This window comes from Podarcis cretensis, assembly GCF_951804945.1.
Source record: "Podarcis cretensis genome assembly, chromosome: 2".
Taxonomy (NCBI): domain Eukaryota; kingdom Metazoa; phylum Chordata; class Lepidosauria; order Squamata; family Lacertidae; genus Podarcis; species Podarcis cretensis.
Window position 1 is genome coordinate 44,386,406 of NC_137171.1, and position 24,301 is coordinate 44,410,706.

A 24,301-nucleotide genomic window follows, 5' to 3' on the forward strand; every position below is an offset into this window, starting at 1 on the left:
CCAGCAGCTGCATGTGGAGGAGCGGAGACGCGAACCCGGTTCCCCAGATTACGAGACTACCACTCTTAACCACTATACCACACTGGCTCTCATTACCTATACCTTCGTTTGTTTATTCGTTCGTTCATTCATTCCCTCTCTAACACTCACACACCTAATTCCCTCCCGCATTTTTACTCAACTCCTCATACTCTTTCAGCTGCCATTCACAACGGACACTGCATTCATTCTGACTCTAGCTAGCATTCCATCACATCCCCCTGCTGTCAATTGTTCTTTCACTCACCTGTCTATTACAACTGTCTTTCATGTTTGCTGACATAATGGTTGCTCCATGCCCTTATCGTAACTCCCAGGTCTCTTACTGAGGGGAATATATTTCATTTGGTTGACAGCCCTAAGCATACTTTTTCCCCTCCTGGCTTCCCATTTCTGTATATACTCTCTCAAGCCAGAGGATTTGCTTGTAGTTGTGACTGAGGACCACTAGATGACACCATAGCGCCTTATAGGTTAACTTCCACCACAATTCATCCTCGCTTCCACTTGTCCCATGCCAATATAAAGCATGGGTCAGAGCGGTTTTTCACTCACCCCATGCTTTCTAGGCACAGGTCAGAGTGGTTTTGCCTTTGCCCTTCCACTTTCCCCCGGAAAACCCATGCTTTAGCGCTAAATCGAAACAAACAGCTATCCATGGAAAGCCTGATTTATGATTCAGTGATAAATCACAGATTTCCCTGGGAGAAAGCAGCAGGGCAAATGGAAGTGTGGATAAGCCCTAAGTCTCACTGAAAATCAATGGGAATTATCTGAGTAAACATGGTTAGAATCATACAGGGGAAGGTTGTATCTGAGAAAGGGCCATAGCTCATGCATTGCATGCCCCAGGTCCAGTCCTTGGTGTTTCCAGACAGGACTGTGAGTTACTGAAACCTTGTCAGTCATTATCAACAACACTGAGCAAGATGGACCACAATGGTCAGATCCAATATAAGGCAGCTTCCTATGTTCCATTAGGCTGCAAGAGCTTTTCCAGGCATTAGTTGTTTTTAATTCAGCAGTTCTTTGTGAGCTGCTTAATGGGTTCCAGAAGGGACAAGTCTCACTCTGCATTCACTTCTGAGGCTCCCAGGTGCATGCTTCCGACATGACTGCATATATTTTTTTCTCTTTTAACATTACAGAAAATGTGTGGTTGATACGTAGTAAAAATGCTAGGCTAGATGTGCTTTTACTGTAGCATTTGAAGTGGCTCTGAATTTAATGCACGCTTTACAGAGTGGCATAGTGAAAGATTTGCCTACAAGCAGTAGTATATGTGCTGCAGAATGTTTTCATACACTCTGGATTCTGTGCTGTGGGGTTTGATAACTCCAGTATTGCATAGATCTCATCTCTACCCAGTCAGGATTCCTGTGACAGCAGCACCATTAAACATGTGGGGAGAGATTATGTCATGGAGGAAATTGTGTGTACAACACATCCAGAAAAACAAATAGTGTTTCAGACTGTGTTTTGCCAGCACAACTCTCAAGATTCATAAAAACCAGATTTTAGTCTTTGAACTGGGCATGAAGTATCTTTTGTTTGCTATTTTCTGCATTGCCCATGAATACTAGAGCTGCACCTGTGGTCTGTTCTTAGCATTTTCATTTTCATGCAAGTCAACCCCCTTTTTTTTTGCCTTGATCTCCTACTTTGTAAAATGAGCCCAGCAAGACTGACCTCCGTCATTAGAGTGGAATTATGGAAACAATAGTAATTGACACTAGGGGACTGGGAATCTCAAAATTATAGTAATCAAAACCATGCATAGTGCCTCAAGAACCCTGTGTTTCTTTGCTTTGGTTAATTCTTTAGATGATTGACTTAGGACTGATCCTTCATCGAGGTGCTTATTTCCGGGACCTGTGGAACATCCTGGATTTCATTGTGGTCAGTGGAGCATTGGTGGCGTTTGCCTTCACGTAAGTTTCTTTAGGGAGCCATAGTGCTTTCTTTCTTTTACCTCTTTCTGCAGAAAGCACAGCTCATTCCCTTCTCCTGGAAAAGACTCTTGTTGAAGCTTGCTGCATGATTGGTCTGTTAACAGTTGTCAACACATAGGCAACTTGGCCCCCCTGCCCATTCCCTCATCACAATCCCTCTTCCGGTGCTGCCATAAGCCTTCCTAGAGCATGGACACTCCAAATCTGTGTGCTCTCCCCTTGGCTTGGGATGCTCCTTGCATGTGGAGTTTTCCCCAAGGGCCAACTATAGGAATGGCAGACTGCCCCTGTTTCTTTTCAGACGCCTTGTAAGTTGCAGGTTGTGGGAATCCGAGCCATAAATTCTGAAAAATGATCTCCTATGTTGCACTGAATGGATATATCAGGATGCAAAAAGGCCAAGAGGCTGGCATGGCTAAGATTTTTTCTCTCACTGATAACAGAAGCATACATCATTTGTAGAGAGGCTCCACTACTTCCTGTTCAAGCTAAGAGAAAGAGCTGATTAAATGTAAAACCAACCTACATTTACAATACCACATTTAGGGTGTGTCTACAGCAGTTCATCATCAAAATATAGGGTGAGAAGCTCATGTGGTCTGCTCTTTCTGATTTGTCCCTTGTACGTTTGCAATACAGATGCTGTGAGATGCATAGCACCAAAATGGGTCAGGTTTAAAAAGAAGAATAAAATATGGTTCAGGCCCTGAGTCCTAAAGTGCCTTATGCTGTATTCACACATTTTAGAAAAGAAATGTGAACTCACACATTTTAGAAGACATCTGAAGGCAACCCTGTTTAGGGAAGCTTTTAATGTTTAACATATTGTATTTTAATATTGTGTTGGAGTGGCTGGGGAAACCCAGCCAGATGGACAGGGTATAAATAACAAATTATTATTATTATTATTATTATTATTATTATTATTATTATTATCAAATTTAAGTTACTCTAAAACAAAGAAAATGAGGTTATGGTCTTAACAATATTTCTAATAATATCATCAAAAACCTGAGTTGATAGTTGACTTTTGGCTCAAATTAGGGAGGGGATATATTTTGCTTTCCTTTTATTTTCAACTCCACCCCCCCCCCACTACCAGTTTTGCAGGGTTGATATCAAATGATACACTTTTTTATTTTAAAAAATATTTTTTTATTGATTTTCCAATATCATTCCAATAGCAGCCTCACTATAACAACAGCATTCTTCATATCAAACACATTCCTTTGTGGATAATGGTTAGGGTGGATTTTGCTCTTTATTTTCATAGCATCGGGTTTCTCACCCCCTTCCCTCTCAGTTCCTTTCTCTCACACACACAGTTCCAATTTTGTTAAATTCCATTTATATTCCAATTTCTTCCATCCTCACTTGTTCAGATATTTTTAAATAAAACTTGCATTCCAGGGAGGATTGCTGTATTAAAAATGAAGAGAAAAACTTTAAATAAGCAAACCATGTGCTCCCTTCCCTCCATCGTCTCTCTCACCGAATCGTATCCACTCTCAGTCCAAACCTTTTACATCCTTGTAGCTGGGTTGTTTTTGCAGTTTCTTATCATCTCTGGCACACACCTGTAGTTTACTCCAATTTGAATCCAATTAACATGATAGCCTGTGCTTCCAGGAAAGGGGTGGGGGGCGTTGCAGTAGCCAGAGTGCTCTGTGCACCCAGTGTCTTTGCCTGCCCTCGCATTCCATGGGGGAGTGAGTGCCATACCACCAGGCAAACTGCAAGTGAGAGCCTGGTTCCTCTTCCAACTGAAGAGGAATGCAGATAATGAAATTCCCCCATCATTTTCTGATTATCTCCATCTGTGTCTATTCCACAGTGTTGAGAGAGGCTCTATTGGTGGTGCACTGGAAGCAGGAAGACGATATCAAATGATATACTTAATCACATAGCATTGTTCTTAGAGATACTATTGGGGGGAAGAGTGGCCGCAGCCCCACTCCCCTGAAACATTAAAAAGCCCTCCCTCTACTTTTTCAGCTTCCAAAATAGTTTGCAAATTAGGGGGTGGGCTTTTTGGCTGAGCCCTAATATACTTCTCTTGAGTCTTTATAAAAGGTCCATGAATCAGAATGACAATGTAATCCAAATAAATCTACAATGAATATGATGTAAATAAATCTAGCACAATAAGTGAAAGTTTTCACAGTCACCACCACGAATGCTATTTAGTCCGGAGAGGAAGAGGGAAGTAATATATATTTTACTCCAAGCCTCAGCCTTTGTAGCAACTAAAGTTTACAGCCAGCTGTTATTGTAGGATTCCTGCCACTGTAGGTCACATCCAAGCAGCCAAGAGCTTTCCAACTGATCTTCACATCCTTCAGTTTTCCTGGATGTATAGAGATGGTCCCAGTTCTCCAGAGATGGTGCTAACTCTCCCTGCTCAGTTGAAAATTTTGTCAGGTAACTTGATGGTATCCCACACTCTTTAGAGATACTTAGATAGAAGTGGCTGCAGACATGATCTGGTGCTCTTGGACAGTGGCAAGGAAACATCTGTTACAAATTCCAGCCTCCTGTCTCCTTCACCCACAGAACCTTATGCAAATTTTGAAACTTAATGCTTCTTACAGAGCCTTATGCATTAAAGGGGTAATACACACCCTACATTTAGTTTGGACAAATACCACCGTCCTTGACCATTTCCCTTCCATCTTCAAATTATCAGAGTTTCCCTCATTTCTTTGAAAGAAAAAGAACCTGATTTTGCTCAAATTTATCCATTCACCATTTGCTACTTTCTTCTGCTTGTTACTTTGTTATATATTTTTGTGGTATATATATATATATATATATATATATATATATATATATGTAAATAATTTTTATTAATTTTCAATTAATAATATTCCAGTTGGTAATAAATCAAATCAAATCTTGCCACATCATACAAACAATAATATGAATTATACATCCGAATTTAAAAAAAAATTTCAAGGGAGCTTCCCATATTCTGGATGTCTAGAGAAAGTCTCTTTCAGTTGTTCCTGCGTTCGTCTCTCTTATTTTCCCCCCAGTTTCATCATTCCAATCTTAATGTCTTCTTCCAATCACTGGTGTGCGGCTTTCTATCACGATTCATAAATCCATAAGTCTGTTTGAATGCGAAGCATTTCCCCTGTATTGATCTTCTTTAAATGATTTAAGCGTAGTCATCCCAGTTGACCCTTCCTTCTTCCCAGTTTTATCTTTGTTTTCCAATGCTCTGAGCACTCCTCCAACTCTTCTTTAATTAGTAAGATTTATAGCACAGCGACCTTCCAGGTCTTTTAACCAGTTGTTGCTCCAAATACAAATTTTCCGTAGAAAAACAATGCCACAGGCTATATCTCACAGTTTCAGTAATTATTTGTTGATTGTTGTTCCTCTGGGATCCAAGCCAGCTCCCCCTGGGCCCTGGGGGGGGGGAGCGAGCCACAAACCACAAATTCACCTTCACTTTAATCCAAGTATAAAGACAGTCCATGCAGGCAAAATGCAGTTTTTGCATGAAATATTCCCAGTCCATTGAATGTATTTTGCTTCCCCTAAGGGGAGTTCATTTATTTTCCTTCTGCATCACAACCGCCACAGCCACTGCCATATTTCTCAGCCTGAGCCTCCTTCTTATAAAATCATTAATTTTGCCTTGGGGCTCTCCGCAGATGGCTATGCAGCCAAATATCAAATTGATTTTAACAGTTCCTCCCACATTCTTTTTGAGTAATTAATTCTTTCTTGGTGAGGTTCACTAAAGTAGCAAATGAGAAATAAAAGAGAAAGTCGCTCACCCCACTTAAATCAAAGCACAGTGATGAATGTCCATTTCAAGTCCACACCTTGGCATCCAATGATTGTTTCGTTTAGCAGGTCTTTTTTATCTCCTTTTTTCCAGAACACGCCCGTTTCTTAGTCCAAATTTTAATGATTTTAGGAAACAGGGATCTCCCGCTCATGGCGATGACATTAGAGCATTGCCAACTCATGCAGTGCTTGCACCCAGCATCCCTGCTCCCGCATTCTGTAGCGAGCAGCGGTTATCGGACAAACTGCGGGTGACGGCCAGTCCACCCCTATCCTGGGGCGGGGGTCGGCAGGGCCAATTACCCCCATATTAACCCTGAAAACCTGCACGATTGGGGTCCAGTATTCTGGGAAAGCAGCCAACGGCCATGGCAGAAAACTGGAAGCTGGTTTGTGTTTTTATATTGTAAACTACCCTGTGATCTTTGAATGAAGGGCAGTGTAGAAATAATAATAATAATAATAATAATTAATAATAATAATAATAATAATAATAATAATAATAATAATGTATTTTGATGGAGAAGACACACTGTTTCTGACTTTCCACAAGCCTGGGTACCTCATTACCTCATAGAGCTGCCTCAAGATTCTGTCGACAATTTCTTAGGATGCCAATAAAATTATAAGTGTGTTTGGGTGTAGGCTATAAAGCTATAATTGGACAAATCTAGCTTTTTTCAAACCATGACAAAATATCCATTGAAAATCAGAGTCTACAATCTTGAGGGGTGAAATACAAGAATTCCACAGGGATAATGAAGAACTTACTGGAATGAAAAAAGAGGGTGGGTTGATGCAGAGATATCCCATTTATCATATGAAAAGAAAAGTAGGGATTTCCTGAATTCTCAGAAGCATCATACATCATGTCTGGAGTTCTGAACTGAGTCTCAAACTTTTATCAATAAATGAAGTTACAGTGATTTAGAATCAAGAACTTTCTGACCTATACTGGAAAAGAACTTTCCTGCTTAGCAGCCTCAGCAATTGGTCCATTTCATAAGGCAGAGTAGCCAGCCTGGTGCCATCCAGATTTGTGGACCACTGTAACACCCACACCATGCAGTTAGAGCACTGTTCACTTGAAGAGTCATGGCTCCCCCCGCTAAAAAAACAAACAAACAAAAAAACCCCTGAGAACTGTAGTTTGTTAAGGAATTCTAACTCTGTGAGGGATGGCCTAACAACTCTAAGCACCCTTAACAAACCACAGTTCCAAGGATTCTTTGAGGGAAGCCATGATAGTTAAAGTGGTATAAGAATGCTTTTAATGTGTGGTGTGAATGTAACCTACAACTCCAATCATCCCTGATCATTTGCTATGTTGGGACTGATGGGAATTTGAGTCATAAGCACCAAAATGTCACCAGGTTGGCTATCCCTATCGTAGAGCTCCTGATTTCCTTTGCTCCCACATGGAACAAGGAAGTCAAAGGGAAGAAACAAGCAGAGACTTCTTAGTATTGGGGAACCTCACACCTGTGTCATGTGTCTGCGGTTCAGCTGAAAATTGGATGCGCACAGTGTGTAGTAGTGATTGATTCAGAGCACGTTGGACAGGATTTGAATGTCTTAATCGCTTCCAAGGGTAACTAGTTCTAAAGGTACAGATTTATATTCATTTTCCCTCCTAGGAATAATTTTAGGAGCTTGGACCAAGGTGTAGTAGAAGAGGAAAGAACAATCTAATAGATTGCCACTTCTGTTGTTTGTTCATGTTATAGCTCTATTAACACACATGGCAATCTGAAGGCTTATCCATACTTCCTCTTGTCCTGCTGCCTTCTTCATGGGGAAACCACTCTTTAGTGGATTTCCCCCAGATTGCCATTTGTTCTGTTTATTGAAAAAGAGTAGGTGTTCCCTTGGAAAGGAGCGGGTCAAGGGGAAACCACTCAGACTCATGCCTAGAAAGAGCAGGTCAAGCGGAAAAGCACTCAGCCCTGTGCTTTCTAGGCAGAGTCATAGCTACAGGGGAGCTAGCCAGGTTTTTGCATAGGGTAAAGGCTCCAGAGAGGGGCACTATTGAGGCTCCCAGGTGAAATAAAGCCTAGTTTCACCCTGTTTCTAGGCACAGGACAAGCAGAAGTGCAGATGAGCCCTAAGCTGCAATCCAGTCCACTTGGCTGAAGGGGAGGTTGGATGAGGCAGAGGTGAGGCTATGTCCAACCCTGCCAGCAGAGATGTTTCACCGCTGTAGAGTACTGTACCTCAATGTGCCTGCACAAATGGCAGTCAGGCAGAAGCTACCACCAGCAATATCACCACTGGTTGTAGTCAGGGTAAACCCCATAACAGGGAAAGGTCAGAGTGAGTCCAGCAAGGGATCTGCTGGATCCTGAACTAGCCCTGCTGCCATCACATGATGCCAATGGGCCCAATCTGGGCCTCTTCACTATGCCAGCTTGGGAGTTGGCATAGCAATAGGGCATTTTTTCTTTGCCACTCCCTTTCTGGCTGGAGTGAGTGGTGGGGCTGTGTGGATGTGGTGGTGGCCATGTCATTTGGTTAAGCCCTGCCACTGCAACCCATGAAGAAAAAACAATCCTTCAGCCCCAGTGATCTTACCATTTAAATTGTGGTTAGAAAAACGGGGAGTTGGGGGGTGAAGTGGAGGCAAGTGTAACAAGGTCTTCTGAGTATGCAAGCAGGTGAAGTTTCATATGCATTTGCAGTGGGAGGAATGCAACATAGCACTAAGGAAATTGCTTCATCAGGGCAAGCATTGCTGCCTGATGGAACGTCCTCTCTCCTCCCCTATTGTGCTGTCCTGAGGGTTCTCTCAGTACCCACCCTCCAAGCCAATTTGGGGGTTATGTGGAGGGAGAAGAGCAGGAAAGCCCCGTAGCAGTTGGGGTTGTCCTTGTGCAGGCTTCTGCTAGTGAACAGTTAGTTGCCTAGTATCTTTATCCCAAAATTCATCAAAGCCAGAAATCTTGACGTTCAAGGGCAGTTTTTCTGCAGTGCTCTGCACTCCATCATTCAGCATCAGGCTCTTGTGATGCATGAGAAAAAAATTATTAATGCAACCTTATCTCATATTTTCTATCTACAAACCACAAGGATGGTAGGAGATTCCACAGCAACCCAAAGGTTACCAGATTAGTGCAGTCAGCCTTTCTCCTGGAATAGCCACCTTATTTCCTCCCTACCTGCATGCCTTGCACCCATTTTCCAGCTCTTCCGTGCATCTGCAACTTTCTTCTATAGTTTTTGGCTCTCTGCATGAACCTAGGAACGTGCTGTGGCCTCCTCAAAAGTGCTTGCACTCATGCACTGGGGTCTCAGGGTTGCTGTCTCCGGTCATGCCCAGGTGAGATTTAATCTGGAGGTTTTTCAGCCTCTTTTCCCAGATCACACACCTGTAACAGCATGTTATTCTTACATTTTTTTCCATCCTGAGGTGATGGGCAAAGCAGCCTGAATACAGTGTGGGCATTTGAAACCTTCAGTTCTCGCCTGAGGCCGCAATGCTTCGCTTACGGACCCCGCCATATGTCCTTTTTATTCATGATTATTTGTTGTCATGATGGTACTGCGAGTTCCTCTGTAGCCGTCTCAGGTGAAGGTAGTCTTACAGTTCTAGCATATCTCTTAAGTAGCTAGACATAGAACAAGCTTAGGGAAGAACTGAGGCTGAAATCCTGGAATGGTGACTAAGGTTTCTAGTCAGGTGTCACATATGCAGCACGTGGCACTGAGCCAGTGCCATCACATGGAAAGGCAAGCTCCAGCAGTGTTGTGAACTTGTGACTAAGGCAAGCCTATGTCCCTGTAGGGACGCGGGTGGCGCTGTGGGTAAAACCTCAGTGCCTAGGACTTGCCGATCGTATGGTCGGCGGTTCGAATCCCCGCGGCGGGGTGAGCTCCCGTCTTTTGGTCCCAGCTCCTGCCCACCTAGCAGTTCGAAAGCACCCTTAAGTGCAAGTAGATAAATAGGTACCGCTTTATAGCGGGAAGGTAAAGGGCGTTTCCGTGTGCTGCGCTGGTGCTGGCTCGCCAGAGCAGCTTCGTCACGCTGGCCACGTGACCCGGAAGTGTCTTCGGACAGCGCTGGCCCCCGGCCTCTTAAGTGAGATGAGTGCACAACCCTAGAGTCGGACACGACTGGCCCGTATGGGCAGGGGTACCTTTACCTTTATGTCCCTGTAAGGCAAGCCTATGTACCTGGGTTGTGTAGCAGGGTGAAAGTGTAATTGTCTCTAAGGCCTGCCATAGCTCCCTCTTCCAGATATCCCATTTTTAAAAATATCTTAACACAATGGAACTTGGCCCTGTACCTGCAGGACTGAAGAATGGGAGCTGACAATTCACCTTGCAATAGATTAGCGTTTATTCTACTGATCCAACATGCACATGCTTATGTACTCAGCCTTGGAGCTCTGACAAAGACAGTGCTTCTGCTTCAAAAACAATAAGGGCAGCAAGAGCTATGGAAGAGAATATGGGTTGCACTACTAGAGATGATGGGTATCTGACAAATTTATCAGAGATTTGGGGCTCCTGGAGACCATGGGTCTCATTTTCTTTTATAATCTTCTGACAATTGCCACCATAGAAGAGTGTTGGAATAGAATTAATGTCTGACATAACTGGCGTTTTATAAGTCAGTGCAAACAACTTTACAGTGACATTGTTGGTGGTTGTGTTTCCCAGTCATTTATTACTCTGATGGAACTTGCCACCCTCTACTGCAGTTTTCCTTTCCTCTCTTTCTTATGCATTCTATATCACTGGTGATCTGGTTTGTTCTTCTCTCATCTCTCATCAGTTTCATTAAAATTTTCATCAGCATATAGAAAATGTTTTTGAGCCAATCATGCCAGCTTCAATTAAATGTACAAGGGTCTGTATTGTTTTTCAGCTGTGTTGCTGTCATCTGACTGTATAAACTGCTCCGTAGTCCACCACGTTATGTTTATTCATACTATTGCATCAGTAGCAGCCACACCAGTATGTTAAGCAACTAGATTCTGGATTGTAAACTCATTTCATAGCCACTGTTCTAGACTTGAACTTGGGATCACCGGAGGAGTGTCAAGATAATTGCTATTACCCCACCTAGGTCCAAAAAAAATTGTGCCGATGAGAGCTTGGCCTCCCCCACCACTATTGCTATCTGTATTTGGACAAAAGAATGATCACCTTGATAGGGAAAGTTAGTAGAGCTTCATGAAACAATAGTTTTTATTTGTACTAGCTTAGAGATAAGGACTGAGAATTGTTAAACAGTGCCCCAGACCTAAACAGCCTAATTAGCTTCCCATGTCATGTGGTGAGGCATGCAACCTGATCCCACATATGTTTATTTGGAACCAAGTCGCACTTAAAATCCTAACCATGCCTACTATAAAATATGTCCTATTGAATCAGTGGTGCTTAATCTCAGTTAGGTGGGGTTAGGATTGCAGCCTTTGTCCCTACTAAGCATGCTTAGGTATGAAGACTTGATATTTCAATCAAACTCCTCTTCATTTTCATTCCTTAGTCAGGATTTGTGTAACCATTGGAATTTGACGCCTCAATTTTTATGTCAGTGGAAATTAGGAGTATATAAATCCAAGTAAGCACATCAAGAAATGGATGCTGAATGAAAGACCGAAAAGTTTTAAAGAATAAGGATATGTAAATTTAGGGTAAAGATTAAGCCTTGAATAAAAACCAAGTATAATCTGAATGTGAGTAAGCTCCACATAAGAGATGAATAAGATTTTTTGAAGTGCCTTTGGCTGCTGCCCTTTGCCCTGAGGTGGTTTTTTGTGTTTGTTGTTTGTTTTTGAATGAGCAAGGGCAGACAGGTTTGTTTTCTTTGTAAGAAATGCTTTGTCCAGTGATGCTGGAAACTTCCCAGGTTTCCAACTGAGCTGGCATGAAGGATTTTCTCAACACCAAGGCTTTGATCTTGTTTAGCCTAAGATCTGTAGCTAAACAGTTGTAGCACATTACTACCCTGTGTTTCAAGGCAGCCGCCAAAGAAGGGTGCAGGAAAAACCTATTTGTTTCAGAAACTTCCCTGAACAGAGCCAGCATGTGGTATTGGGTTCGTTTGGGGTTTATGTTGTGTGTTCTCTTTCTTAATGTTACTCACTTTCCTTGTCTCTTCCCTTTCACTGCCACTTCACAACAGGAGCAGCACACGGTAAAGTCTTTCTGTCTGTCTCTTTCTCTCTCTCTCTCTCTCTCTCTCTCTCTCTCTCTCTCTCTTTCTTTCTTTCTTTCTTTCTCACTCACTCTCTGGTACACATTCTATTTATCTATGTTATCTTGGCTATGCATCACTTTGGCTAATGTGGTTGGAAGGGAAGACATTTTAGAGCTCCTTTCGTCTCTCCAAACATCAGTCATTCAGTTGGTACTGTTGTAGGTTGCATCACTGAGTTGGGATCATTGTATTTTACTGTCAGGATTTCACTTTCTGGGACTCTGCAATGGCCATGATGTGCACTGAACAGAACATTCTACTGCAACCTGCTTGAAATATATTGAAATCCTACTTGTGCCAGGAACTCATGATATGCTAATGTTGTCAAGGATGAAGGACAAGGATGGTGATTAGAAATAACATCAGCTTTAAAAAGAAAGCCCCCACGTGCTAGAGACTTTGGGAACATCCAACTGCACTGAGCAGTCATAGGACAGGGTGCTACTTCCTAGAGGCCTGTTGTCATCTACACACAACAGCAACAAAAACGGCCCTGGGGCATATGCTTGGGAGTTGTTTTTTTTTTTTTAAAAAAAAATCTAGCCTCCCTTGTGCTTTTGTTCTGTCAAGGAGGGAGTTGGAGAGCATAGTTTGCTTGGCTGTAAAGCCTGGGGCTCACTGTTGTTCGAAGGAAAGTCTTCTGGTGAATAGAGATATAATGCAAATAAGCAGGGCATTCTCACAACTATGGAAATATGTTATGCCCAAACAGACAATCCTCCTCTCTCTTTGTTCTGCAGGCTAGCTATTTTCAGTAATGTTAAACATTTATGCTGGGAAATGACAATGTTTGGGAATGTCATGGCCAGAGAATGCTAATAGGATCAAGCTGGAATATGTCACTACTAGGCACCCGTTTTGCATTTTCTGGCATCTAAAACTGTCATTTTATTAAAAGTGTCATGAGAGATTATCTAGCTGTCAGAACTCGGAGGTCTCTAGCTAGAACTCTTCCCCTTTGTGTCTGACTTTTGGAAGGATTATAATCGGGAGCTCTTCTCCAAGTGGCTTTGTTGGCTCTCCATTGAATATATGTTCACTCAAAAGTTTGAAAACCATCTCTCCAGCAGTGCATTTCTGAGAAAAGGTTTTGCCACTCTCTTTATAGTATGAGGCTATTCACATGTGTTGAATCAGAAGTGTAAAAGAAAGAGTGCTCCTCGCACAAGTGTATATTAGATAGCAGGGCCTGTGAAGCAGCTGTAGTTATAATAGCTCTCTTGCAATACAGTCATGTTGCTTAAATGTTTCCTTAAATTATAACTATAATTTATTATATAGATGTCTCAAATAAACCCACTATTAGAAAAGCTGTGTTGTAGTGGACTTGCAGTGGTTTATTGTAGACATATACAAGTTTCTCTTACTACCCTAGCTGGTAAAAATACAACAACATTAATAAATTAAATAGCTAACAATTTGCTGCATATTAACGATTTCCAAAATCAGCTGCCCTGCTCTGCCTAATGGTGGGGCTGGCTTTCAGTGGCTTCTTGTAGAAGATGAGAAGAGATTATGTATTTCTCCAAACTAGGAATCGATTCCAGGAATGTGTCCTTGTCGTCTTCTTTTTCACTTTTTCACCCAATAAGAAAAATTGACAAGGTGGAGCTAAATGGGACTGAAGAACTTTAGCATATTGCTACTCTCACCTTTGCATGTGTGTTGTGCACTGAAGGCAGAGATGGAATTCTATCTTACTGCTGGAGAGAAGGTTCTAGGTTATCTGGATGCAAACAGAATGTGAGCCAGTGGATAGGTTAAGGAAAAGCATATTGAACAGTCATCCAACGACGGGACTACTTCAGAATAAACTTTTAATTCTCCCCATACCAAAAATTCTCTGGGATTGGAAAACTAATGTGTAATGGAGAAGGATAGGCTAGAACAATTCTCATAGATGTGCAAGCATTCTCACTGGGGTGCTGGCTTTCAACATACAAGAATTTTTGTCATGAAATATGCCATGCCACCCATCTGCATTCTGAAGTACAGTAGTACAGTCCCAGGAAGGCTTTACTACATGATATAATAACAGCTACAACTACTACTACAACAACAACAACCAAAGCACGGAGTATGTTTGAATATGTGTTTTTTTATGCCTCAGGGCTATAAAGATTCTGTAGGTGTACTTTGTATTCTTTCAATTTGTAGCAGGTCTGTAAGGGGCTTCCCACATTTCTGTGTTCTGTTGGTTCTGTATAAGTTATCTGCATAAAGCTAGTATATGTTTCTAACAGCATCAACATATTCTGCTTCGCTTCGGCATGGGTTCCTGAAGCAGCACAGTGAGAGCATTAATTCAGGCTGCAACTTCTTCCTTTGTTATTTTCCCCATTCTTAGGAGAATCCTGTTTTAAAATGCCCCCCTTCATTTGATATGATGTACACACAGTGTGGGTGGCGCTGTGGGTTAAACCACAGAGCCTAGGACTTGCCGATCAGAAGGTCGGCGGTTCGAATCCCTGTGACGGGGTGAGCTCTCGTTGCTCAGTCCCTGATCCTGCCCACCTAGCAGTTCGAAAGCATGTCAAAGTGCAAGTAGATAAATAGGTACCGCTCTGGCGGGAAGGTAAACGGTGTTTCCGAGCGCTGCTCTGGTTCACCAGAAGCGGCTTAGTCATGCTGGCCACATGACCTGGAATCTGTACGCCGGCTCCCTCGGCCAATAAAGCGAGATGAGCGCCACAACCCCAGAGTCAGTCACGACTGGACCTAATGGTCAGGGGTCCCTTTACCTTTTACCTTTACCTTACACACAAATGCATAGCCAGTTATGATCTGAGAAATGTAAACCTTAGTAAGGCTGTAATGATTCTTGGCATTGTATGTGTGTACACTTTACAAAACTGGGAGAAGACAACTTTAGTAGCACAGGAGATGAGGGGAAACTAATATAGGGTAGCATAAAAACAGGCAGGATAACTTGACTGGCAAGGTTTGAACTTTAAAGGAAATTGAAACTGAGTTGAGAACTGCTGTTGAATACTTTAGTGCTGTGTATCAGCTGGTATCAATGAGTTCCATTGCCTTGTAACACTCCAGTACACCTCACAGCACCTTCTATGCTTTATCAGTGAATCTGGTAACAACAGTTAAAAAATACATCCAGCAATACTTGAACCCCCTTTGAAAATGTTGCTTCTAGACCAGGCTATTTTCTTTTTTGAGGAGCACATGCCTTGGGACGGAGCATTCCAACTTCTTAGCACCTTGAGGAATTCTTCACAAGGGATCTAAATCCTATGGTGCTGGTGAACAGAAAGGGTATGAGCTGAAAGGGTACCAATACAGATGAAGTGATGGGTGGAATCAAAAGCATATAAAAAAGGGTAAAGCAGCTTAAGGAATGGAAAGAATGGAGTGGTAACTGGAAAAGGTAGATGCGACTGTTACAACAGAACCTTAAAAGTAGTATGGATGACAAAAAGGGTAGCGGATAGCATGAGTATATATCTCCCTTTGGCAGTCCTCTGTCTAGAACAGTGTAAAGATTCAAGCCTCATTGTTTTTCCTTGCTCTTCTGTCCTCACCCAACATCTCTCTACAGAGGCAGCAAAGGGAAAGACATCAACACCATCAAATCCTTGCGTGTCCTGCGTGTCCTCAGACCCCTCAAAACTATCAAGCGATTGCCAAAGCTCAAGGTGTGTTGGGGGTAGCAGCAAAAAAAGATGGAGATGTACATTGATGGAACTATATAATCATTGTTGTTTTGGGGGGATGTAAATCAACAGTTTAATAAAGAAAATGTGGGTGTGGTTAGAGTGAGAAGAAGGTTGGACCCAGCCTTCAGACCCTTTCATGCATGAGATCTAGTGAAACAAAGGGAGGGGTTTCTCTATTTTCTCTCCATAGGCATCTCTCAGTGTCATTTGAATTGGATCATAGTTAGGGATGGAGGAAGAATCCACCCTACCCTTATACAATCCAGACAGATCATGCATGACCTGGATCATCTTCAGAATCCACAGTCCAGTGAATTCCATTATGAGGGGATCTGCAGGTTCTGTGCTGCCTCCAACCCCTCTCTGAACTTCCCTCCCTTTAAAATTCATGTAAACATTGGGGCAGCCATTTCCCCCCATACAGTTCTCTCTGGGAGTGACAGAATGATATCAAGTACTGTTGCTCCCAGGGAGTCTTGCTCTATGCATATTGGAAGCAAGGAGCACCCCCATGCTAGCTGTTTAGGCTCCGGGTGGTTGCATACACTATTCCTGAAGCTATAAATAGAAAAATGGGTGGGGCGGGGGGGACTGGAGAGAGTATGCAACCATCAGACTGCCTTATAAGTACTTTAACGTGTGTTTCTAGGTGCATTTTAAATAATTTTCCATTTAAAATCTGCCTGGAAAGGGGATGGGATGAATTTAGTCCCATCACCTGTGAGAACTGGGATGGACCAGACTTTAATGGGTCCATCTATACCTAAGCATAGTTGTGCCTGTTTTCCAACCATAATTCTGCAAAATGAGGATAACATTTCATGCATCTGATTAAGTGGACTCTAATCCATGAAGATTTATGTAATAAATAAGAGAGCTAGACTCTCTCTTGGTACAATAGACTAACAAAGCTTTATCTATAAGTAGCAAAAAAGATGGAATCCTCTTTGTGGGGACAAGTTATTGCTCTGTTCTGGAGGAACTTGAAATTATTTTTGGATGGGCTGAGGATTTTCAAGAAATAGGTACTTCTGTGGTTATGCAGACAGCTTGGGACTTGGCTTCCTCAGAAGTTGCCTGCTCCCACAGTGATTTCTCAGCCCTTGAGAGACTCTGCTTTCATATAGGCAGCTGCAAGAGAGAGAGGTGGTGGAAGCAAGATAGTGGAGTATCCTCTGTGGGAATCCACTGGATTTCTATCTGTTTTTAAAGGACTTTTGAATATTTCTACTTACTTATTTTAATAAATGTTTCACATCAAATTGAATTGCTGTGTTCTGCAATTTTATGGTCTGCAGCTCTTAAAATAGTTTTTATTCATTTGTTTAGTGCTGATATTTTAGTGCTGCATACAATTGTTAATTTAGCTTGATTTTATATTTGGTGTTGTATGTCCTTTTTTTTTGCAAGCTGATTTGGAGTTTTCTTTAAGCCACTTCGGTTGGGTGGATATACATTATAATAAGTTATCTAGCAAACCCTTACCAGAACCCTGTGTTCTTTCTAGGCCGTCTTTGACTGTGTGGTGAACTCACTCAAAAATGTCCTCAATATTCTCATTGTGTATATGCTCTTCATGTTCATCTTTGCTGTGGTGGCTGTCCAGCTCTTTAAAGGCAAGTTCTTCTACTGCACTGATGAGTCCAAGGAGTTTGCAAAAGATTGCAGGTATGTATGTTGCTTCCATCCATTTTGCCACCCTTCTGCTTCCTGGGCCTGACACCATTCCCATTCTAACATTTTCTAAGAACTTTTATGTCTCTTCTTTAGAGTTATAGACTCAAAACCCAAATAAGGTTGGAGCTTGCAGGTTGCATTTCTCATGTTGCGTTTCCTGCTACATCAGTGAATGAATTCTAATGAATTCTAATGCTGTAGTTCCTGGTTTATATTTTGCTGTGTACTTGTTAGTATTGTTTGTTATGCTGATTTTATATCTCACCATTAAGTAAGTATAATCAAGAATAATAATACAAATAACCCAGATCCATAGTGAAATCACAGCATAGCTCAGTTATTATCTTACTAATAACACAGCCAAATCTTAAACTGGTGTACATCAGTGTCAGTCAAGTTAATGAAGTAACTGTGGTTTATACAGATCAGACCTATTAAGAGCTATTGTGTTGGAGCTAAGTGAATCAGCTCCACTTAAGCACCCTGAAATGAGGCTGTTATACCACCTAAAGTGTGATCATTAACTATCTGGATTAACTTTTGTGTGATAACATGAATAAAAGGTTCAGACACTCCTTATATTCACACAGAGACTGAAGCTCCAATCACTGGCAAAGCAACCATTTGCACCATAACATATCCTTGCTAAATTGCCCACTTCATTGTTGTAGCATGTCCCTGAATGTTTCTCTTGATCTCCTTCATCAGGGGAGAGTACTTAGTCTATGAGAAGGATGACGTGAAGGCTGAGAAACGAGAATGGAAGAAATATGAGTTCCATTATGACAACGTGTTGTGGGCGCTCCTTACTCTTTTCACTGTATCTACAGGAGAAGGCTGGCCAGAGTAAGTGATTCAGGAAAATGAGTGTCTGTTACTATGCTAGGCTGCTGGGTATCTGGTTGGCCTCTGCTAGAAACTAGATTGGTCCCTAGACAGAACTAGTCTAGCCTTTTTGGATTAGCTTCATCACTAAGACACTTTTGTCACATAGAAGTCCAGGCTTATCAGCCATAGTTTGCCCTTGCCATATAAAAAAAAAAGCCACTGAATGAGGCAAAATGTAATTAAGATTGGGGCTTGTGATTCATGAACTTTACCATTGTGGGCATGCACATAGGTATTTGTTTACCTGTGCATATGTCCTATTTTTATTTAAAAAAATGTTTTGTCTGTGGAATAGTGCAAGAGCGGTTGTACACAAAACAGCTGTTTTAGAAAATTAAACTAAAGTGGACATGCCTCCAGCTAGATTGTGCTCAGACAACAAGCAAATGGTAAGAGGGGATGTGGAAATAAATAGCACTGAGAAAAATAGCTTTACCCATGTTAAAACAACAACAAACCAGCCACACAATGCACTTCAGTGGGTTACATGCTATTTTATGCCAGATTTCCCACCTCCATTACTACATTATCAATAGATTGGGAAATGCAAATTAAATGGGGGGGGGCTGCCATTGGGATGATGATATGTAGATAACATGAAAACCTTAAAAACATAGGTTGCATCAAATTCACTGTAAAATGCCCTATACATAACCCCTTTTCCAGAGAAACAATTTCTCTTGTGACCTATAACTGTGATCAGCTTACCGTAGACCTCCAGTGCCAACATCCCACATTAATATAGCAGTGCCATTCGTACGAGATTTAGAGGCAGATGTCCAGGGCTCAATTCAGAAGGATATTTTAAACCACATTTTAAAATCAGAGAAATAATACACGTTACCATCTAAAAGCCTTGCCCCTCCATAAGGTAACGTCTAGAGTTTAAAATCACCTATATCCAGCATTGTGCAAATAGCAGGGGTTGCTTCTAGTGCCCTAGAAGAATTGTTACAAAGACAGGTCTTTCTTTAAAATGGAAAGAATCAGCAATCCCTAAGATTTAAAACTGGCTATTAACAAACTGGATAACTTACTGCATATAACACTAATGTCTCACAGCAAATGTAACTGATCTGTAGAATACAGAACCTGAAAAAAGAGATAATGAATGTACTTTTGTAAACTAAGAAAATATTTAATAAAAATTGTTTTTAAAAAATAATCTGGGGAACTGCTGTGATGGATGGTAGGGGTAATACAGTATATTAAGATGAGAGAGCCCAGAGCATACATATACCAGCTATTTTCAAACAAAATGGAGTTCATGAATTTCTGAGAGATACATGCACAGACAAATGGTTTTGTAATTGCAGAAGAATGTTTGGAATGTAATGTTTTATGTTTCAGACTAATCTCTGGTTCTGGAAAGTCTAACGTTTTGTTTTGTTGACTTACAGATTTGTAAATATAATTTTTGTTAATTAAAAAAACAGAATTGTTAGAAGGTGTCTCCATTTCAAAAGTACCAGTGCTTGCATTGACAACCACATGGGAAAGAGAACCAGAACAAATGACTGCATCTTCCTCTTCCTCTATGCACCCAAGAGGAAGAGGTAAGTGCTGCCTTCCCATCCATCTCTTTCCCACTTGCTATGAATTTTGCCAGCTGCCATCTCAGACCTTGAGCTTAGTAAGATTCATCTCACTGTGTGATGAGAATCTCAAAAGCTACAAAAGACTTTACAGACACTTTGATGTGATTACAGCTGATTTGGGATTTTAAATAGTCCATGTCAGAAAAACCTTCATGGAGCAGACTATCCCAAATCTTCTTAAATTTTGAGTATTAGGAACCTATCTCAGAAATCATAGGGTTTTAGAACTATTTTAGATGGATCAGCGAGCATGATGGATCATTCACAGGGCTCTTCAATTTTTCCCACCACATCTCATTCGCTTTCCCCATCTCTCTTTGTTTTTTCTGCAGTGTCCTCAAGCACTCAGTGGATGCTACATATGAGAATCAAGGTCCCAGTCCTGGTTATCGCATGGAGATGTCCATCTTCTATGTGGTCTATTTTGTGGTCTTCCCTTTTTTTTTTGTCAACATTTTTGTGGCCTTAATCATTATCACCTTCCAGGAGCAAGGGGACAAGATGATGGAAGAGTACAGCCTGGAGAAGAATGAGGTAGGACTAGGCAAAGTGCTTTGGCAAAAAAAAAAAAAAAAAAAAAGTACTGGTACTGGTAAACCCAGCCAGCTTCCTGAAGTTTCTATTCCATTCCTTTATGATAGTTTCAAAACTTTGATTTGTTAAAAGATGGTGGGGCAGTGGATAACTGAATCTGTGTTTAGTAGCAGTGAAAGTTAAATGACAAAAAGTCAACAGATTTCAAAAACAGATTTGTTATAGAATACCCAAGAAGCTCATTCCCATTTTGAACTGCATCCAGCTCCTCCTCTTGAGAAATTCTAAGAAGTTAACAATAACATCAAAATCCTTTAAAAAATACCCAACACAGAGATTTAAAAGCAACGCCACCACACACATACAAAAGTACACATAAGGGACAATTCACCATGTACTAGAAGTCTTTAGAGTTTTATTGATGTATCCTCTACTTCTGCCATCTATAAGGTTGGAGGAAACTGGAATTTGTGATAGTTTAAGGTTCAGTTGATATCATTTGGTTTTTTCCTCCACTCCTTGCAACATGAACAAGATTCTGCTCCTAGTTTTGTGGTGCACAATCCTTTTTCCCCCTTCTACAAATAGTAATAGCCCACCTCAAGCAGCTGCCCTGGGGGGAATATTGATGTCCTCTGAAAGCAGGAGTGCCTAATCTTCAGCCTGATTCAGTCACAATTTTCCATGACTGAGCATAATATTCCACATACCCCACCCAAAAAAAACCCAGAAACCTATGACGGATGCTCCACCATGCAACAGTAGAAGTGAAGTGAAGTTGGGAGGGATTCTTTTATTTTTAAAGTAAGGCAAGATAATTATTCCTCTGAGGATCCTGTAGAAAGCAGACCTCACTGAACTGGTTGGGTGAACTGAATAGTATTTAGCTCATTGAGGTTAGTATTTCCAAGTCATGCTGCTGGGATGGGACTAAAGCAGCCTTCACCAGCCTAGCCCAGTCTAGATGTTTTGGATTGCAACTCCCATCAGCCCCAGCCAGCATGGGAAGGACCAAGTTGGTGACAGCTGGACTGAAGACTTCATAGGTGATAATTAGTTGTGCTTCATTTATTTTAGTGAAATAACCTTAGGGCCATTCACCACATTGCTTTTTGAAGGCATGTGTACATAGACACATGTCTTAGACCAACTTCATGTAGGAAAGCAGACATTCATCTACTTCCTAGGTAAGACTTGGGTTTAGAAGCACTTATTGGGTATTTGCATCTTCCTTGACATATAGATGCATGTTTCAACCTTGCAACATTATGTTTTCTGGCATCTTAAGATACCGATGTGCACAACCTTGCCTTCAAAATTAATGTCATATACAGCAGGCATTTTGCTACTGGTGCTAAAGTAAGGCCACATTAAATGTCTTGAGTCAGTACAAGGAAGGATTAGAGGGAAGAGCAAACATTTTGGTCAAAGCAGACTCTAAAGTGATCCAGTCAGAAGGAAAGAATATAACACCATAGGAATCTGCCTTATGCCAAGTCAGACTATTGATCCTTGTAGCTCAGTACTTTTCATGCTGATTTGCAGCTGCATTCCAGGGTTTCAGGCAAGAATCTTTCCTAGCTCTGCCTGGAGAAACCAAGGATTGGGCCTGGGACCTTTAGTATTCAAAGCATGCACGCTGTCCCTGATTTATGTACATTTCCTATGAATCCAAGCTTGTTTTTTCTCCTTGGCATCTTCTCTTGAAAAAGACTCCTGCACCTTCTTCACTGCTACTCTTCTATTCTCTCTTCACAGCGAGCCTGCATTGACTTTGCCATCAGCGCCAAGCCACTCACCCGGCACATGCCTCAGAACAAGCAGAGCTTTCAGTACCGTATGTGGCAGTTTGTGGTTTCACCACCCTTTGAGTACACCGTTATGGCCATGATTGCCCTAAACACCATTGTCTTAATGATGAAAGTAAGTAGGCGGAGTCATGGGGTGTGCTTCATGTGGGGTTTGCCCTGACTAACGTGGGGGTATGATGCTGAGCTACGTAGGTCTGAGTACCATCGTAGTGGACATTGTCCAAACCCATTGTTATTCAGAGTCATTTGTGCTCCTATTGAGCTGACCTCATTTGTCTGTAATTACCCCGTTGAATAGCTGTGACACTGAAGTAGCAACTAAACTAGATTTTTATAGTATTAACTGGGGGGGGGGTCTCGCTTTTACCCTGGCCTAGTGCAGCATTGTTTCAGCTCCCCCAGTTTCCCTATCCTAACCCTACCTCCATCTTCATGACTGTGCTTTCTCTCTTTCTATTTCTCTCTCTATCCCACCCCCTCAATAGTTCTACAATGCCACACCTGTATATGATCATCTGCTAAGGATGTTCAACATTGTCTTCACTTCCCTGTTCTCATTGGAGTGCATTCTGAAAATCATCGCCTTTGGATTGTTGGTAAGTGTCACTCTTGCTAAACTTCATGAGAAATAATCATGAAGGCCTCCACTACAGAGTGGGAGGAATATGACCCCCTTCCTCATGAAACAGGAAGGCGTATATTGCACCTTGGTTAGTTGTTGTTTTTAAAGAAAATTTTAATTTATTTGATAATAATAATAATAATTTATTATTTATACCCTGCCCATCTGTCCCTCTACATGACTTAGCAGAGCTCACAGGGCCCTCAGAGATCACACTGCATATGGAAGCATGGGAAGTAACAACATCTCACTCCTCCAGAAACAAACTGTACTTCTGCTGGAGACCATGGATATAAACGGACTCATTTACAAAGGAGTCTGAAAAAAATCACCAAATTTAGACTTTAGCTTCTCTTGCAACAGGGCTGCTCATGCTAGGACTCTTGGCTTCCTGTACAGGAAGCTATTTATTCACATTCAACTCTAGTTAAACTCTGACTTTTGCTACGCCCATGATTTAGAGAAGAGTATTTTTGGGCAGTGTCCAGGCTTGAATGTTGTAGTCAGAGAAAGAAAGAGGGGGCCTCCTAGGAGAGTGAGAAAGCAATAAATCTATACAAAGGTCAGTTAGTTGTTAGCTTCTTCTGCAACATGAATGTTCCATTCCAAGGGGTCCAACTAAACATCTCACCTCTCATTTGAAAACTTTAATGCTCAGCAGCCAAACTTCAGAGCAGAAACTAAGTTGGTCTTTAAGCGCTCTTAAAAGGGAAACAGAAACACCATAGGTTCATGTGAATAATAAGTTTTATTGTTACATGCAATATTGTGATAATAGCAGCTTTAGGAAATCTGATCACTGAAGGTTTCCTTCTAACATAGAGGCCAGCACCTGACAACACTTGGGCCAAATGCAATCCCCTAAGCCATGCCATCTCTCTGTCTGCATCTCTGGTTGCTAAAACCAGAGGAAACACAAGGGTTTAAATGACCAGTGTCTATAGCAATGGAATGGTAGCAGATAGCAATGGGTAGCAGAACATTTTGAGGTGTTGGGCTTAGGGTCCATGGATAGCTGCCACTCCCAACTTCTCTACTCATCTTAAAGTGACCCTCCAAAAATAATAATCTTAATTTTAATTTAATTCAATTTTAGATTTACCCACCCTTCACCACAAGGTCCCAGGGCAAGTCACAACAATATAAAAATACAATATTAAAACAATTTAGACCAAATTGCTGGCAAGGACTCTTTCAAGAACTTACTCATTCCTGACCCTGAACCACACTATTTGATATTCATTGTGATTGATGAGCTGAATTAATTTGCTTAGTAATAGCTCTGCCATTACTTAGTTAGGCTTTGGAGACAACTGGCATTCTCTCCTTAGAGAAGCCGAGCTGAAAAATGGAATAGTCCCCAGGTGTAGTCTTATTATTAGGCTTGTGTGTGTTGTATTTACTTTTATAGATGTTCTTGTGATTGTCCATGCAAATAACTGAGGAAGGGGAAAGATGTACAACTGCTTGCTCCTTGCTTGAGAGTGTCACAGCCCTTGGTCT

General features: G+C 41.5%; 1 protein-coding gene across 1 annotated transcript in view; it reads left to right on the plus strand.

The window, feature by feature from the left end:
- The window catches only part of CACNA1A (calcium voltage-gated channel subunit alpha1 A), a 253,604-nt gene that overhangs the window by 163,362 nt on the left and 65,941 nt on the right, over positions 1 to 24,301 (plus strand). Inside the window, exons 26-32 of the mRNA XM_079966539.1 lie at positions 1,864 to 1,970; positions 15,551 to 15,647; positions 17,176 to 17,336; positions 18,054 to 18,191; positions 20,164 to 20,365; positions 22,124 to 22,288; positions 22,662 to 22,772. Coding sequence (XP_079822665.1) covers positions 1,864 to 1,970; positions 15,551 to 15,647; positions 17,176 to 17,336; positions 18,054 to 18,191; positions 20,164 to 20,365; positions 22,124 to 22,288; positions 22,662 to 22,772 — 981 coding nt within the window. The remainder of the gene's footprint in view (positions 1 to 1,863; positions 1,971 to 15,550; positions 15,648 to 17,175; positions 17,337 to 18,053; positions 18,192 to 20,163; positions 20,366 to 22,123; positions 22,289 to 22,661; positions 22,773 to 24,301) is intronic.